At 31.6% G+C, this 17,620-nt stretch overlaps 1 protein-coding gene across 1 annotated transcript; it reads right to left on the bottom strand.

Annotated features, from left to right (window-relative positions):
* Positions 1-8,412: 8,412 nt before the first annotated feature.
* LOC134697492 (zinc finger protein 148-like) lies at positions 8,413-17,486 on the bottom strand. Its single transcript, XM_063559776.1, has 4 exons — positions 17,092-17,486; positions 12,542-12,661; positions 11,991-12,141; positions 8,413-10,374 (listed from the first exon to the last, which is right to left on the bottom strand). Exons 1-4 carry the CDS (start codon positions 17,345-17,347, stop codon positions 9,810-9,812), a joined length of 1,092 nt encoding a protein of 363 aa, XP_063415846.1. The 5' UTR covers positions 17,348-17,486; the 3' UTR covers positions 8,413-9,809.
* Between the last annotated feature and the right edge of the window lie 134 nt (positions 17,487-17,620).

The following is a 17,620-nucleotide window of genomic DNA, read 5'->3' as shown; positions in this document are numbered from 1 at the left end:
GGAAATGCATACAAATGACTTCTTTTAGAGAACCACTGAATGGAATGAAACCAAACATGGCATGAATGTTCCTTATGAGGTGCTGACCAAGTGTTGTTACTATGTAGCTGATCCATCATCCAAGATGGCCGCCAGCAGGGGACTTAGTTTAACATAGGACCTTATGGGAAATGCATATAAATGACTTCTTTTAGAGAACAACTGAATTGAATGAAACCAAACATGGCATGAATGTTCCTTATGAGGTGCTGACCAAGTGTTGTTACTTTGTAGCCTATCCATCATAAAAGATGGCCTCCAGTGGGGGACTTTTGAATGGAATTAAACATAGCCTGAATGTTCCTTTCCGTATGAGGTTGTGTTGTCACTTTTAGCCAAATTTATATTTTTTTATATGATTTCAAAAACCCAAGTAGAATCAGGAATTTTTTTACTCGGTAATGGACCATTGTGTTGATCCCATGCTAAACATAACAAAAATCTCTGTACAAAGGTCTGTGAATTTTCTACAAAAATAGTGATTTTATTTTCACTAAATTCTCTTTTTCTACTAAATACAATAATGAACTATAAATAATAATGTTTTGCAAGAAGTTACCTCTTGATATATGAACAAAATTATATCTCTATTATTCATTGTATGTGCTGTTTTGATACTATTGCAGTTTGCACATTTCGGAATTGACAGGCCACAGGAGGGGTCATAAACCGTACACGAAAAGATAAAATATTGGTATAAGTACTTAATTTGCATCTTTGAACTCCCACCCCGGTTTGGTTTTTTTAGGAGCCTGGAGTGTCTAAAAATGGTCGATTACAGACAGCCGAGTACGCATTTTACTTTCCAGGCGTGTTATTGTTGATTGTTAAAGTCCTGAAAACGGATAGATGGAAACAAAAATGTTTGATATAAATGGCTTTAGATTCAGTTTTTTTTAAATATAAATTAAGGCTACATTTTAATATAATAATTCACAATATAAAAAAATGCAGAAAAAAATATGAATGAAGTGAAATATCTTAGTGAGGAGTCATTACTACAGAGATGGTGTGTTTGACACACAAAACTTAAAAGCTTAGTGATATTACCAATATTAAAATAAAAGTGTATTTTAGTTGGGTATTTGTTCCATTTACTCATTTTCAATTATAATCAAGGCACATTTTATTTTTATTCATGAAAAATATTTATATATAGAAAAGAAGGACACATTGTTCACTTCCTCCCCCGTAATTCTTTATCAAAAATATATATTTTGAAATGAAAAAAGCAAAGAAATCTTAATTTTATTAGTGTTCTCTAGGTTATCTCGTCTTCATTCTCTGACATATTCTAGCCTGCCCTTTCATAAAATAGTGATTTTTTTTAGTGTTCTATCGAACTTTCGAAAAAAAAAAAGAAAAAAAATACCTGAGAACCGTTTAGACAAAAAAAAATTGTTGTAAAAATCTTACAGCAAGTGATTCTTAATAGCTATAAGATACATTTTTCTTTTACAATACAACTTTTAAATCTTACGGGAAACTAATCCAAGCTTTCACTGTAACCTCGCTCTAACTTATCCCCATCCCTACCCCCCCCCCCCCCCCCGCCCCACCCAAAAAAAAACCCCACACCAAACAAACAAACCCGCAATACTATTGTCATTCTTATAGTCAGCACTCAATTGTTCACAAACAAATGTGTTTTAAGCTGCTAAAGACATGATTCAAACGCTCAGAAAGTCCTTTGTTTATATATTTTTGCTCTCCATTTTTATGCAAAACCTTTTACATTTTTATTTTATGGGTTATTGTTGAAGGTCGTACGATGAAGTATGGTTGTTAACACATACTTCCTTTGGTTTCTTATGGAAATTTGTCCATTGACAACAAACATACCACATCATCTACTTTATATAAGTATTGTATAAATTACAACGTATTTTGGTGATCTTGCAAAATGATCGTAATCCCGAAAATCGTAAACATATTTTCTTATCTTAAAAGGGGGCAAGAAGGGTTCCATTAACAGGCCAATTAAAAATAAGATTACAGTTAGTTTAAATTTTTTTTTTTTTAAAATAGGGGTATTTTTTCTCTCATAATAACAGTAAACAGATTCATAACAATGTCAATTTCAAGAAAGCAGACAACAGTTAATAAGTCAATAACAGTACAGCATCAATGATCTTTAATATATGCCACTTTTAACTAAAATATAAAAGCACAGAACCAGGACCGTTTTTCTTATCACCAGCACAGCGTCAGGACAATTCCGTTTAACGAACTTGCACGATTTTTGCAATATAAAATTGTTGTAATATACTTTGCATGGTACTTATGACACATCAGAGAAAAATTAAGCAACAAAACAGTCGTTTTATTGCCGTTCTGATACAATGTACACAAACCCACCAGCACAGAATCAGGACCCACCAGCACCCGTCAGGACCAAATCACCAGCACAGTACGTTCTCTCGCAGGACAACCATACCCACCGTGAACATTGTAAATATTTAGGTATAACATTTAGTGCATCAGGATCTTTTTTATACGTGTGCATGTAAAACAAATTTCGTTGTAGAAGGGTCTAAAACAACACAAACAACATTTTCCAAAAGACCAAAAAAGTGAAAAAGTATATTTAAACAAAACGCATTTGACTAACAGATCGAACAACTGATGTTCTTTAACCCTGCTGACTGCAATTGGTGATTGCCAAATAAAATTGATCACAAGATGTAACAAAATATATCTTAATATAAATTTAATACTAAACAGAAAACAAATTTAACTTGTGGCCACGATGTTATGCCACAAACATACGGTGTCAATATTTTTTTAGTACACCAGATCCGGATTTCGACAATAACTGCCTCTTCAGTGATGTCAGGGATCGAAACGGTATTTGGAAGACCATATTAAAAGTACACTCATTTTTAGCTCACTGGTCCGTCGTCGTCCGTCGTCGTCGTCGTTAACTTTTTACATTTTGAACTTCTTCTAGAGAACCACTGAATGGAATGAAACCAAACATGGCATGAATGTTCCTTATGAGGTGCTGACCAAGTGCTGTTACTTTGTAGCCGATCCATCATCCAAGATGGCCGCCAGTGGGGGACTTAGTTTAACATAGGACCCTATGGGAAATGCATACAAATGACTTATTTTAGAGAATCACTGAATGGAATAAAACCAAACATGGCATGAATGTTCCTTATGAGGTGCCGACCAAGTGTTGTTACTTTGTAGCCTATCCATCATAAAAGATGGCCTCCAGTGGGGGACTTTTGAATGGAATTAAACATAGCCTGAATGTTCCTTTCCGTATGAGGTTGTGTTGTCACTTTTAGCCAAATTTATATTTTTTTATATGATTTCAAAAACCCAAGTAGAATCAGGTGAGCGATACAGGCTCTTGAGAGCCTCTAGTTTAGAAAAAGTACCCTCAGTTAAATCTGCCTTATATCTTGATTTACATCTAGAAATTGTCAATGAGGGTCTATTAAACACAAAACCACTACAAAAGAGATGAGTTCAGCTTTTCAATTGTGAACTTTCCATTTCTTTGTAGCTCCATTCAAGAGGTGCATGCATACGGGGTATATATCTCCCAATTGATACGATATTCCCAGGCTTGTATTTCCTATCAAGATTTTTTGATAGAGAGTTGCTGCTCACAATGAAGCTATTAAATCAAGAGCTCTGATTGGTGAGTTTAAAAAATCCATTGCAAAATTTGACAGATGCCATCAGGAGTTGGTTGACAATTACAGAATATCTGTTTCACAGATGATATCAGATATGATCCTATAACCTTGTAACTTTAATCTTGTTCCCTTTCCAAAATTTGACCTACCCAATTAGAATATTTACCATGTTTGTAATATCATGGGCAACACACCAGTTGCCACATGTGGGACAGGATCTGCTTACCCTTTTGGAGCACCTGAGATCACAGCCAGTTTTTGGTGGTCTTTAGTTTTCTATGTTGTGTCTTGTGTGCTAGTCATTGTGTTGTTTGATTTTTTCTTTTAGCCATGGCGTTGTAAGTTAAGTTTTGGTTTGTGAGTTTGAATGTCCCTCTAGTATATTTCACCCCTCTTTAATAAGTAATATACAGAAAAACAGGAAATAAATTTTCACAAAATTTCCTATTAGGTTCTAGCTTTTGATCATAAACAAGCTTCTGTCCAAATTTAGTACAAATCCAGGATATTTTAAGAAAGTTATTGACATTTTTAAAGCATTAACCACGGAGTGAATGTATTGTTAACTGGCAGAAAACTAAATCAATTTATAAGTAAAATACAGTTAAAGAGGATATTTTATTTTACAAAATTTGTTTCTAGATGTCACCGTCGTATTTATGTGTATATTAAATGGTTATTCATCAGTTCATTTATTTCATTCATTCATTCCATTTTCTGTTTCATCATACTCATTATGACGATTGACTGAGACTGACGACATTTCTAATATACGTCACTGCACAATTTCATATACACGTCACTTCACACCTGAACAATTTAAATAAAATAAAATATTATTGCACGAGCGCGGGAAAATATGTGTACGCCTTATTTTTATATAAAGATTTAGGATTTCATTAAATGAATAGCAGCCTTTCAAAGCTGACGCTTCAAAGCTAAAGCAATATTTACAGGTTAGTTAATTTTGTTATTTGGAAAATATTATTTAGTTTCTCGATAGAGTTTCATTCATTAAAAGTTAAATGGAAATATTATGATAGTTTAATTATAATCTGCTGTACGGCTTTTCCGTACTTTTTACATAGTTTTATGGTAAAGTTCAAATTACTGAATTACAGCTAGAAATTGTTTTATTGGCGATATTAATTCATGGCGTAATTTTAAAAGTGCATTGTCGAATTCATTAGTCCGTCAGTCCTTGTTTCATTGTAGTTTGTGGTTTTTATATTTAGAGTATGCATGAATGTAATTGTTTCAGAATTTTGTTGAAAGATTTGTATATGTTGAAATAAATGTATATTTACAGTAATAAAAAGTGGTACTGAAGTCATTGTTTGGTATATAAGCCATTACGTTAATTTGGTATAATTTCCACTGTGACATAGATACTATCTTATCATCCTAATCAAGATTCTGTCAATCCAGGATAGTTTAGAAAAGTTATTTAAATTTCAAAATCTGCCGCCACTTATGACAAAATGTAGGATCACTTATGTCTTCTTTTTGTGACAAAAGTCCCAGGCTCAACAAAAATGTTCACTTTAGTTTCTTTGACAAAACTTAAATTCAGCAGTAAGTTACTTCCCTTTCACCAGACTGATTAGAAAATATTGCAATAAAATGTAAACAGGATATTTTCTCAAGATTTTATTTGCAAAATAGTCTCTGTATAAACATGTCAAAAGTATAAAGAGCATATTAATGTTAATGTCTGAACACTGCTCATTAGCACTACAGAAATGAAACACACATCATGATTGGTCAGATCTGTCACATGACTTAGTAGAAAACACACTATGATTACTTAGACCTCGGGTCATATACACTGAACTTTTTTGTGAAAATACTTTTAACATCCATTTAGAAAAGACTTATTAACATTTCTACAAATGCAGCTTTTTAAACAGAATTAATAAATAAAGTCAGATCATCTCCTGTATCATATAAATTCAATCTTAAATCAAAATGTATAAAAACGTTCAGTTTAGTACAAAAATCTCTATTTCACCCCGAGATCTAATGATTAATACATTATAATATCACCAAAGAAACACTATATTACAAAGTGTTAGTTAAATGCAAAAACTAAATATTCTAAAAGATGAAAACACTACTCATAAACTTATAAGATATATAACAAACAATACAGTATCACACATACTGCCACCTTTTATTTAACCATTCTCAATCATAACAAATGACATGACAAGTCACATGACAATAACATAATCTGAACTGGTAACTTATTGATTGTCTTATTTCAAATAACAATTTCAACATTAAATCTGGGACATATACTACCAACAGTAACCATCACTTTGTCTACTTTAAGGCAGTTTTGGGTGAATTGTTCCTTCTTCAAAATTGTCAATACTTTTAAGGTACAATATATAACTGGAAAATGAATAGATTGAAAAAATAAAAGCCTTTACAATAAATTTGAAATATTAAAGTGAGGTTGTGTTACTGAATCTTTGGTTTTCTGTACTAGATCTCAATCAATTAAAAGACAGCTGATGTGGGTACATTCCTTTCCATGACACAAAACTTGTTTTCAAAATTGACCTAATAATTCCATAAATAAACATGTACAATTGTATCTTCCAAAAACACTAAAAAATATACTGTTATTTAGTACACTGTACACAAAAGAGAACAGACTGATATATGAACAATAATTTCGCTATGAATGTTTATATGAAAGATTATTTGATTAATAGTTTTGATTTCAAAAGTTTGTGGCACTGATGTGAAACAGAAAACAAGTCATTCAAAGCACCATTTCAATGATTTGATTATGTATAACATTTACAGAATTCATCATACCTATTTGCACTGAAAGAAATGTCACAATGTAAGATAATGCTCACAAACCTCATGAGTTTGGGTGATAAAAAAAAATGAAAAGTTTTCTTTTGGAGAGGAATATTGCATTTAGATGAAATATGAGTCTCATAATTTACAACTAGCATATTCATAAAAAGGTTAAACTTTGCATATTTTATTAAAAGTTAAACTTGACATATTTGATCAAAGGATAAACTTCTCTTATATTTTATTAAAGGTTAAACTTTGCTTATTTGATGAAAGGTTAATAGTTGCATATTTTGTTCAAGGTTAAACTTCTCATATTTTATTACTGTACAAAGGTTTAACTTGGCATATTGTATTAAAGGTTCAAGCATTGCATATCATTTTAAGGTTAAACTTGGCATATATTTGATTAAAGAAATAAAACCTTGCATAATTCATTAAACCCTGCAAATTTTATTTTAAAGATGCAGTCAATTTAAAGTTGTTAAACAGATTTTACCCTGTGCAAAACAGTTTGAACAGGTAGTGATATCATGCTATTTGATACCCTAACCTTTTATAAATCTTATAACAATAAAAACATAACTTTAAGTACTTCAAAACTGGATTGTATAAATAATTTCACCAAAACTGTATGCAGTGGTAAAGTAGAAGTAAAAAACACAAATATTGATTTTTTAACTCAAAATTATAAAGTTTTTATCTACATTTTACCAGGTACAAGCCAAAAAATCATATAAAAAAGTGTTTCTGACTGTGTCTGGTCAGTATAACATTTCTTAATTATCCGTTAAAAGATGTTTAAACTTCTTTATAAAATGTTGCATAGAGATACTTTTTACATGAGGAATGCTACCTTTCATTGCAACAAGCTAGATGCCAACATATAAATATCTCTCAATAATTACATTAGATGTATGTTTTATTATTATACTTTATTTTGATTGGCTAACGGCACATCACTTGTTATTCCGTAAGCAATTGCATCACTCAATAAAACTTTTCATTCATGATAGCACGTGGTCTCACAATAAAGTGCACAGGTGAATAATATCCAAAATTTATAAAATTCGTGTTTTCATGATCATAGCTCTTAAATGTAATTATAAGTATTGAATGCTTCTTTTTGTAACTTTATAGGGTTGTAAAAGCGTTGACCATGCGCACATTTTAAGTATGAAGCGCTTCTGCGCTTCATACAAAATGTACTTCGGTCAACGCTTTTACACCCCAATAAATTTACAAAAAGAAGCATTCAATTCTTAAATATATAAATACAAAGCTTTGTTACCTACTTTAAAGCCATAATACAAAGATTCTCATCTCCTGTACCCCCACTATTCAAGACCAAGAAAATACATCTATTTTGATTAAAGGCTTTTTTCTAAAATTTGCTTTAATTTTCACAAAATATGACCAAATAAATTTATGTGAGATTGCAAATCAATCACATTTAACTACAAGTTTGATGATCTTTTTCATTTTAAACAGCCTAACCTTATATTGTTTTACTTGAACTTGATTATTTACTGAAAAACAATTCAAAAAGTATACAAAATATATAGTTTGCTATTATAAGACTCAAGCTTACTTTTTTATGGGTTATAATGATGATGAAATTGATGACAATATTGAACACATTGATATTAGAGTAAAATGCAGAGTGACTAATATTATATAAGATCAACAGAATGAATGGACGGCAGTCAGAATTGTTGACTCATCAATTTTCAATAATAAACAATTTTTAACAAGAGTAAATATTTACAATTGGATTTCTATGGTAACAAAGCTATTCAGATAAACAAGTACTCACAAATATATATTTATACAAATTATAACTAAAAGAAATATAAATATGTAAAACATAGTTTGAGTATAAAATACATAAGGAATGTGGAAATTCTATAATATATTTATTGGATTTCATTATAAATTTCTATTCGAAATGTATATTGAATATAATTCATGTAAAGATCACATCTTGGTAGTAAGCAATATTTGGTATCAAATTTGTTCGCTTGGAATTTGTAATTATAATTTGTTCAAAAACAACACTTATCATTTGTTCTTTATCAACTTTGAGATACATATAATTTCTTATACCATTAAGATTAGTCATTTTAAACAGTTAGAAAAATAAAATAAAAATAACTGCAACAAAACAAAACAAAACAATAGCTAATTTTCTCCAATGGAAATTTTCATGGGTTATCTCCCCTTTTATGTTTTTTTTTCTTCTTTAAACTTTCTATATTGCATCTTTAACAAATTTGAAAGTATAAAAAAAACAGCAGTTGATCCTGGAATGTTTAAATTCTAATAAAATGGTATGTGTATATAAAATAATGGATTTCAAATAGTAACAATATGGATATCTGTAGATAACAAATGTGACGGGACTTCTTGGTCTTCAAAAGGTTAACAAAAATCAACAACAGTTTCACTCCCAACTGAGAGTAACTCACATATATAGGGTTAATAAATGCAAACTTTTATATATAAATAATAAATGCAGGATATTAGTAGATTGATCATGGATTTCAATATCACAAAAGCATGAACTGTGTTGTGTATATATAAAATATATCACATTATCACCATATTAAGTTTCTACAGCAGTTAGAATAAACGCTATATGTATAAAATGTCTAGAAAACTGTACAAACATCTAATTGTCAAATATAATAATATTGAATAAACTTTGAAATAAAAAAATTCAGATCTATTAGGTAAAAATATAATATAAAAATCTGTCTTTTGCATAGGTGCTTTTCAGATAGCTAATCTTTAATATTTGATTGAAGGAACGGTTGTACATATCATTTAAAAAATTAATCTATTCAGTGTATAGCTGTCTTGTGAGAGATAAAGAAAAATATAACAATTGTCTTTAGGGACTGAAATTCTTTTCAACTATGAGCAACTACATGTACTTATCACTCAAGTCTGAAATAATGATCAAATATCACTAGAAGAAGTAACGGTTTCTTTGGTTTACATTCAATTTTTAAATTTTAAACAGTTCATCCAAAACAAATAAATTTATATAACATGCCCTAATAATTCACTGAAAACAATGGAACTGTATTTTTGTTCATTTTGAGCTTATAGCCATCATTTCTTTTCAATCATGCATTTATGCAAAAGTGTTAATATAAAATTGTATCTGAATGTCATAGTATAAAAGATCTATAAAACTTTCTCTAGATAGCCTTCCCCTCTTTTGATTGTCTTTAAGATTCCATGAGATTACTTTACTAAGGCTAAAACAAATATCCATGAGTTAGTCTTTACACTTTATGACTCCATGCCATGAGATAATTCTACCAACGCTAAAGCCGATATCCATTTGTCGGTTTGTTCACTAAGAGTCAGTTCTCTTGGTTCACATTTGATTTCTTCTTCTGGAACATGGAGGCCATAATCTGTATCCATCACAGGTTGATATGTAACGAAGTCACTAATTGGTTGATGTGCATTACAGTCCTCGATTGGTTGAACACCATTGAACATACTGTATCCATTACCATAAGGATCATAGTGCTGTTGTAGGTTATAGTAATTCTCCTCCATTTGTTGATATCTGTAAGTGTCTTTCATGATATGAGGATTTTCCATTGGTGGACTATAGTCTTTCTGAGTATAATCTTTAGAGAATTCAGTATTATTGTTGTTATGATATAGATAGACAGGATGTGGATAGGCTTGTGGGTAAATTTGTGTATCTATGCTTGGTTCGGGTGAAGTATTGCTATCGTCTAACGATGGTTCAGGGGAGTTACTGTTTTCATTAGGATTTGGACGGAATCGTTTCTGTAAACGTGAGCGGTAACTTCCTCTGTCTTGTCGAATGCCTATTTGCCTGAAATTAAACATTTAAACCTTGTAAACTAATCATCATATTACTATCATCCTCATCATTATCAAAGGGTTTATAAACAAATTCAAGTGATCACTAGTGCAAAATGGTGATTACAAATTCAGATTTCAAACATTGAGTCAATGAAATGAGCGAAATTATTTGTTAAAAAATATAATTTCTCCTAAACCCCAATTACTTGTTTAGGACATATAGCAATCAGTTTAGGACATGACTGGTAAATATGACCGTTTCCTGACCCTTAATTATAAATCCTATGGTCATTGGTGGATGGTTGTCTCATTGTCCATCATATAATGTACCATATTTCTTTATATTTCTATATCACACATATAAACAGCATCAATATTGGAACATTGTTGCTCTGCTGAAACTAAGCTATAAATAAATTGTGCTTAAATATCCACCAGGAGTTAACTCATAATACTTGAAGCCTTATAAAAAATAGTTATAAACTTGATGTATCCATCTTCGCTAGCCAAGGGTCACTCCCGCTCTCTTCACCCTTGGCGGATTGAGATAATATTTCGGAGACACAAGGTAAGGATTTTTATTGGTTGCAGTAAATACTCACTGCATCCAATCAAAAAGCGCCTATAACATGATCACATGTAAATGTTGAAAGTGTTTGTAAACAATTGCCACTTGTTTATTGTGCAACAAGTCTTTACATCACTAAACATAGGACTATATTTAGTGACAACTTGAATGTTTTTAATCAACTTATAGAAGTTTCTGTGTATGTTTCATGCACAAATGCATGAATATTGACATATATTTTCGTTTCCGGCTTTACCAAGTGGTTAGAATCTAGACGCTACCGTGTTTTTATCTCCAAATTGAAGAGTTCAAGTGCTACCATTGGTCAAAAATAATTTATTCGGAATGGGCGTGACTTTAAACTTCCGATAGATGGCGCAACATTGATATCACAAATGTTGGCTCAATCTGCCAAGGGTGAAGAGAGCGGGAGTGGATCGTAACCCTTGGCTAGCGAAGATGGATGTATCCTGCTAGACAAGTTTTTAGCTGGAAGGTTATCAAGACCAGATGGACCAATGATATAATAATAAAACTTTGAGATCTAAATGTTGTCCTTATTGTAAGTTTCAGGAGCACCTACATGTATGTTTACAAATAATTTTGGTTCCATTTGTGTTGAAGTTAGTTTTGTATGCAGTGCTTGTAGATTGTTCCTTGTATCTTTTGTTTTTCTTTTGAACATTTACTTATCTAGATATAGGAAGATGTGGTGTGAGTGCCAATGAGACAACTCTCCATCCAAATAACAATTTAAAAATTAAACCATTAAGCTGTCTTTTTTTATTTGTCATTTTAATATTGTAGATATCTAGGTATACCATGTTGGTCAGTAGAGCATCACTATTGGTTCTAGTGAAATTGACAATAATAACCAAAAAAAATGTCAATTAAAAAAAAACAGCATCTGGCAATACTAGACTTTATATAACCGCATGATTGACATGTAGGTAACAAGATTATCAAGTCTTTGTACATACCTGTCTTGACAATACTAGACTTTATATAACCACATGATTGACATGTAGGTAACAAGATTATCAAGTCTTTGTACATACCTGTCAAGCCAATCTCTGATGTCACAGTTAGCTTCAGCATCCCTCATCTTCTCTAGGTCTTCTATAGCTATTTTGGCTGAGATTCTCTGTAGTGAGGCATGAGGGTGGTCAGGACAGTGTCTGTTGGCATGTGTAAATCTCATTAGACATCCTGTAATACAAAACGACATTGTGAAAAGTGTTGGCTACTTTGGAAGTCCTCAGACTCAAATTAGAAAATTAATAAAAGAATTCTATATTGTTCAACTTCATTATTCACCCTCAAGACCCAAATAAGCAAATTACATTGTGAAAAGTGTGGACTAGTACTTTTGTAGTCCGCAGACTCAAAATAGCAAATTTATAAAAAAAATCATATTGTTCAACTTCATTGTTGAACCTGTTGAACTTCATCGTTATAATTATTTTAATAACTTTCAAAAAAGTAAAAAAATAACAAACAAATAAATAAAAATTTAAAACAATATATTTAAGAAAATGTGCAAACTGTGTGTCAGTTTTAGAAATACCGTCAACTGAGTTTAGATCATGGAGCTTATAATACCACTTACCTTCTCCCGTACACAGAAATGGTTTTTCTCCTGTATGGAGCCTCTGGTGGGTTTTAAGTTGTCCACTTTGACAGAAGGATTTGTTGCATCCTGGATAATCACACAAGTATGGACGCTCACCTAAAGAAATAATCACACAATTTACCAATATGTATAATTAAACATTCTCATTTTTTATTTTACTTTTCTCTATCACAAGAAAAATCAAAAGCATAAAGACAGGTGTACAAATAATAAGACCTGTGTAGTGTGTACCTTAAATTTTTTCTGGTCTTTATCTGTATCAAATTATTTTTTGTATAAAAACTTTTTACGATTTTTTTTAAACAAAAAATGATCTGTCTATTTTACTGGGAAAGCCTGTATTTTTACTTTAAGTTTTAGTTTTAAAATTGAGTAAAATGAAAAAAAAAACGATTCTTTTTTTCCCTGAATTTCTGACTATGTCCAGTTTAAAAAAAGGAGAAATTGTCAGTGATATAATATAAACCTCGAATCTAGAATCTATTTACATTTCAACTTTGTATACGAACATCCAGTAAACCAACTACACTTTGAGATTCTGTTTACCGAACCATGAGTCATTAGAATCGAACTAAATATGCACAGATATGAAAGGGGTCATGAAAAGCTCAAAAAGTTAAAATGAAAAGAAAGCCGAAAAGCTAAACAGAATGTGAAATTGTTCAGTACTACCATGCAGTACAACAAAATAACGGAGTTTTGTTTGCTTTCCAGTTGACTGGGCTATGACCTATTCACAAACTGTTGTGTTTATTCAACAATCCGAGTTTTCCAAATAAAAAAATGCTCGCAATCATTGTCAATACTTTGAGTGAACATATTTCACGATGTTTCAAGCCAAAAATACTTGAGTAAAATATGCTACCTACCTAATTTAAGCCAAACAACCCTTCCTATTAGTTTTGATAGTGAATCCTTGCAAAATTATAATTATCACCGAATGCTCAAGGTACAAAAGGAATGGGACAAATGGTTAATGTACAAAACGACCGACTGGCACAAATGTTCAAAGTACAAAACGACTTGGTACTACATTCGACCAATGTATTAGTCCCAAAAAATGAGGACAACAACAAAAAATTGACCTACCCTATAATCATTTGTTTAACGGTTTTTATATGTTTCTGATATAAGACTGTGGTTTAATATGAAATTAAGAGATGTGGTAGGATGGCCTGTCAGACAACTATAGCCAACAGAGTACAACAAAGTGTATTTGAGCATGCATTCAAACCATAGTTGATGCGACCTTCAAAACCATATTGTAAAGTCTGCTATAAAAGGCCCCGACATGACAAAATGTGAATAATTTCAAAGGGGGAAAAACAAACAGATTTATAACCAAACTAATAAACGAAAAAAAAATTTCATTTCATATTCATTTTTACTTTTTCTAATCAGACCCTATGAAAGGTGCATGGTTTTCAGGTAATGAAATGAACATTGGGGTGTTGCAATCTGAAAGTTGTATATATCCTTTTTTTTTAATGCAAGCATGTATATTGTTTTATCGTGATGCTAAAACTAATTTAAGTTAGGCTAATGTGTGTGTGTGCAATTACGGGCATGTAATTGTTAACATTTCATAATTTTGTAATCTTTTGTTAGTAATCCGAACAGATACCCTGCGAACTGCGTGTTCAAAGGAATAAATGTACACACCACACACTTGACAAAAAACTAGAGAACAATAACGGTTCAGCTAACTATATCTCCCATTGTCCTTGGCCTATCCTGCTTAATCACTCGTAAACCTTACTTAGTCATACACAGGCCATTCAAAAATACACAAATATTACTTGATATTTTACTTCAATATTTTAGTTAGTAAAATATCATAAACCTCGAGCCTAAAATCAATTCAATGTTCTTTCATTTCAACTTTTTATACGAACATCCAGTAAACCGACTAACTTTGAAATCCGAACCATGAGTCATTAGAATTGAACTAAATCTGCACAATTATAAATATAAAAAGATCAAATAAAAAGGTAAACTAAAAAGAAAGTCGAAAAACTAAACAGAATGTGAAATTGTTCAGTAATATCAGTTCAACAAAATAACGGAGTTTTGTTTGCTTTCCAGTTGACTGGGCTACGACCTATTTATAAATCGGTTTATTAAACAATCCAACTTTTCAAACTTCAATAAATATTGACCAACAGTATTGCATAACCATCTTGTCGAGAAGAAATTCTGTAATACAGGTAGTTATATTCCACGAAACTACGTCACCTGTATAACATTTCCACGAAATTACGGTTCATTTCGCAAGAAGAAATGGCTCATACAATAGCCCTGATGAAATTAAAATTATTTTCATACTTTATGTACCTATTAGTTTTGTAACAGTATAGACACATTTTAATTGAATGCTAACAGTAAAATCATGTATCCCGTTAAGAGTACAATTATACGCTATTATAAAGAGCTTCGGGGCTATATATACACACTAGCTATCTATTTTATAGGGTGGAAAGATAGAAGTCCACGACTCCGAATACATGAAAAAAGTTTTAAAAAAAACAACACAAGAATACAAACTTATGTTGTCTTCGTCTTAGTCCAGTGTTTTATGTGTCCGTTGGCTACCTAAAGCATCAAAACCAGAATACACTGAAATGGTTAATGGAAGCAAACATATACTTTAAAATCCCAAAGGGAGAGCAGAGATACAATGCAAGCTTTCGTGGTAGTATTTTTTCACGTCTCTTGAATTAAGATAAAATTTATTTTCAAAATGTTCGACTGTCTAAAGTATAATAAATGGACATTTCATATGACATTTTCTACCTATTAAAGAGAATGTTAAAATGAAGTTTGGGCAACCTCAAAGACTATAACGATACATGTACAGTGTACCTACGGTTTCCTAATATCAAGTTATTAGTCTTTCAAAATGCCTAATGGGTCTCAATAACGAAAGAGGCAAACATCGAAGGCATTGTCATATGCCGATTTTGTTCTGTTTAATTATTTAGGGTAATGTAATTATTTTTTTCTTAACTGGATCAAACTTTTGAGTTACAATTAAAAATAACAAGCTCCTAGTATTGCCCACTTTCAAATTCGTTTTTCATCGGCAATAAATTAAACAGGCGGTCAGATGAGGAAAACACATTGTATTAAATGTTCACCCCTCCCCCTTTCTCGTCGACATCTATTATTCTATATATAGCGGAATAAAACATCGTGTGGGACTATTGATCACGAGTTAAAACTGACGAAATGGAACAAGTTTTGACAATCAAAAAGTATAACATGCTCGGTATGTTTAAAATATGCTGACAACATACGGATCTTATTTGTGTATTGGTCTGTGACCAGCCTTCCGGGTATATATGATGTAGAATTTATAAATAGCTTGATGAGGGAATACCCTTTTACTCCAATAAAAACTTTTAAATGGACCTTCTCGGCTGCTGAAAACAAAATTAAATGGTATAATAATAGGATTTAAATGTCTTTACACGTGTTCTAAAATTTAAATGTCTCTGAAAGTGCAACTTTCGGTTTAAAAAGATATTGAGCATTTAAATTTTTATTTGTACCTCAAAACATACGGTGATAAATTTAAATGTCCCAAATGATGAATTTAAAGGCTTGAAATATTGAAAATTTCTAACATTTGTTGGGTAGAATTTGGTGAAAGAAAGACTAAGTACGGGAGTGAAAAATAACACCACTAAAAAATCCGGTAAGACGATTTACACAGGTAAAATCCGTGATCAATACAGGTGTAATACTGGGACGCGTTCAAACACATCTCTTGTCTTTGTAAATAGGTATTTTGTGTTGTGTTTGTTTATTTCGTTGTTGCTAAAGAAACCCGTTACAAATGGATTGAGACAAAGTGCTCTTTAGTGGTTTAACATGCGTGTAACGGGACCTCGACCATGACGAAAAGAAAGGGGCGGGACTTTGTTAAAAAGCCAGGTAGCATGTTAAAGCTTGAAGATAATGGTGTACTGTTTGATCTCCTATTACCTGTCTGCTTGACGACACAGTGGATCAACGATTGATCGATCGGCCATTTAAATATCACCCCAATTAAATTTTGATTGGAAATATTCGTACATGTAGTAGATTTAAATTGGAGGTTTAAATGTCTGCAACAAATATAGATGTAAACAAAGATTAATATTAATAACATTACAACGTGGTTTGCACTTCACAAATATTATATTCTTGATTCTACTTTTCATTTCATTACCTGTCAACCTTTTACAGTATTAAATTACATTTGTTACATAACTTCAACTGTACATGTTTATACTAAAATGGTCAATGTACCATAACTATTCCAACTGTAGCAATTGAATAATTTCCAATCAGTACCCTCTTCTGAAAACATTGATGTTTATGGAAACAATAAATTTAAATTCCATGGAACTGTCAAATATTTAATTTGAAAGTCAAGATTTTTTCTGATTTTAAAAGTTTGACACTTTTTGGTTAGTAAATAGTCAATTATCAACATATAGGATGCATTTTTTTTCAATAAGTGAAATAAAATAAATACTGACCTGTATGCGTTCTCATATGAGCTTGGAGAGATTTTTCTCGAGGAAAAACCCGATTACACACATGACAACGTATTCCACTATGGGACACTGCACCTTTGAAGATCAATGAAGTGATTAGCTCGGCCCTCGGACGTCCTCTCTTCATATAATCTTCCAAATCAGCTGAATCTTCATCAGGGGAATTCCTATCCATATTTGATGCTGGTTCAATTATAGATTCTGGTTTACTTTCATCTTTAAATCCCCACGACGGCATGGTTAAATCACTTCTTTACCTTTCGTTGTGTCACCCTTGTTCATAGGTATTTAATTCTTACCTGTATAAACCCGTTATCGTGCCAACTGAACTCCACCAATCGGGTAGGTGGTATAAAAATAGATCTAAAAAAAGGATTTCGTGGTTTCCCCGTCGTTGCTATGCATTGTGGGATATAAATTACAATTTCTTAAAAACACCATAGTTTTAGGCTAAATTATAATATGTTTGAAAACTTTAGTTATTCAATATACTCTTAAATGTTGAAACTGC

This window comes from Mytilus trossulus, chromosome 1, assembly GCF_036588685.1.
Source record: "Mytilus trossulus isolate FHL-02 chromosome 1, PNRI_Mtr1.1.1.hap1, whole genome shotgun sequence".
NCBI lineage: Eukaryota > Metazoa > Mollusca > Bivalvia > Mytilida > Mytilidae > Mytilus > Mytilus trossulus.
The sequence above is the reverse complement of the archived record's forward strand: the minus strand, read 5'-3'. Positions and strand labels throughout refer to the sequence as shown.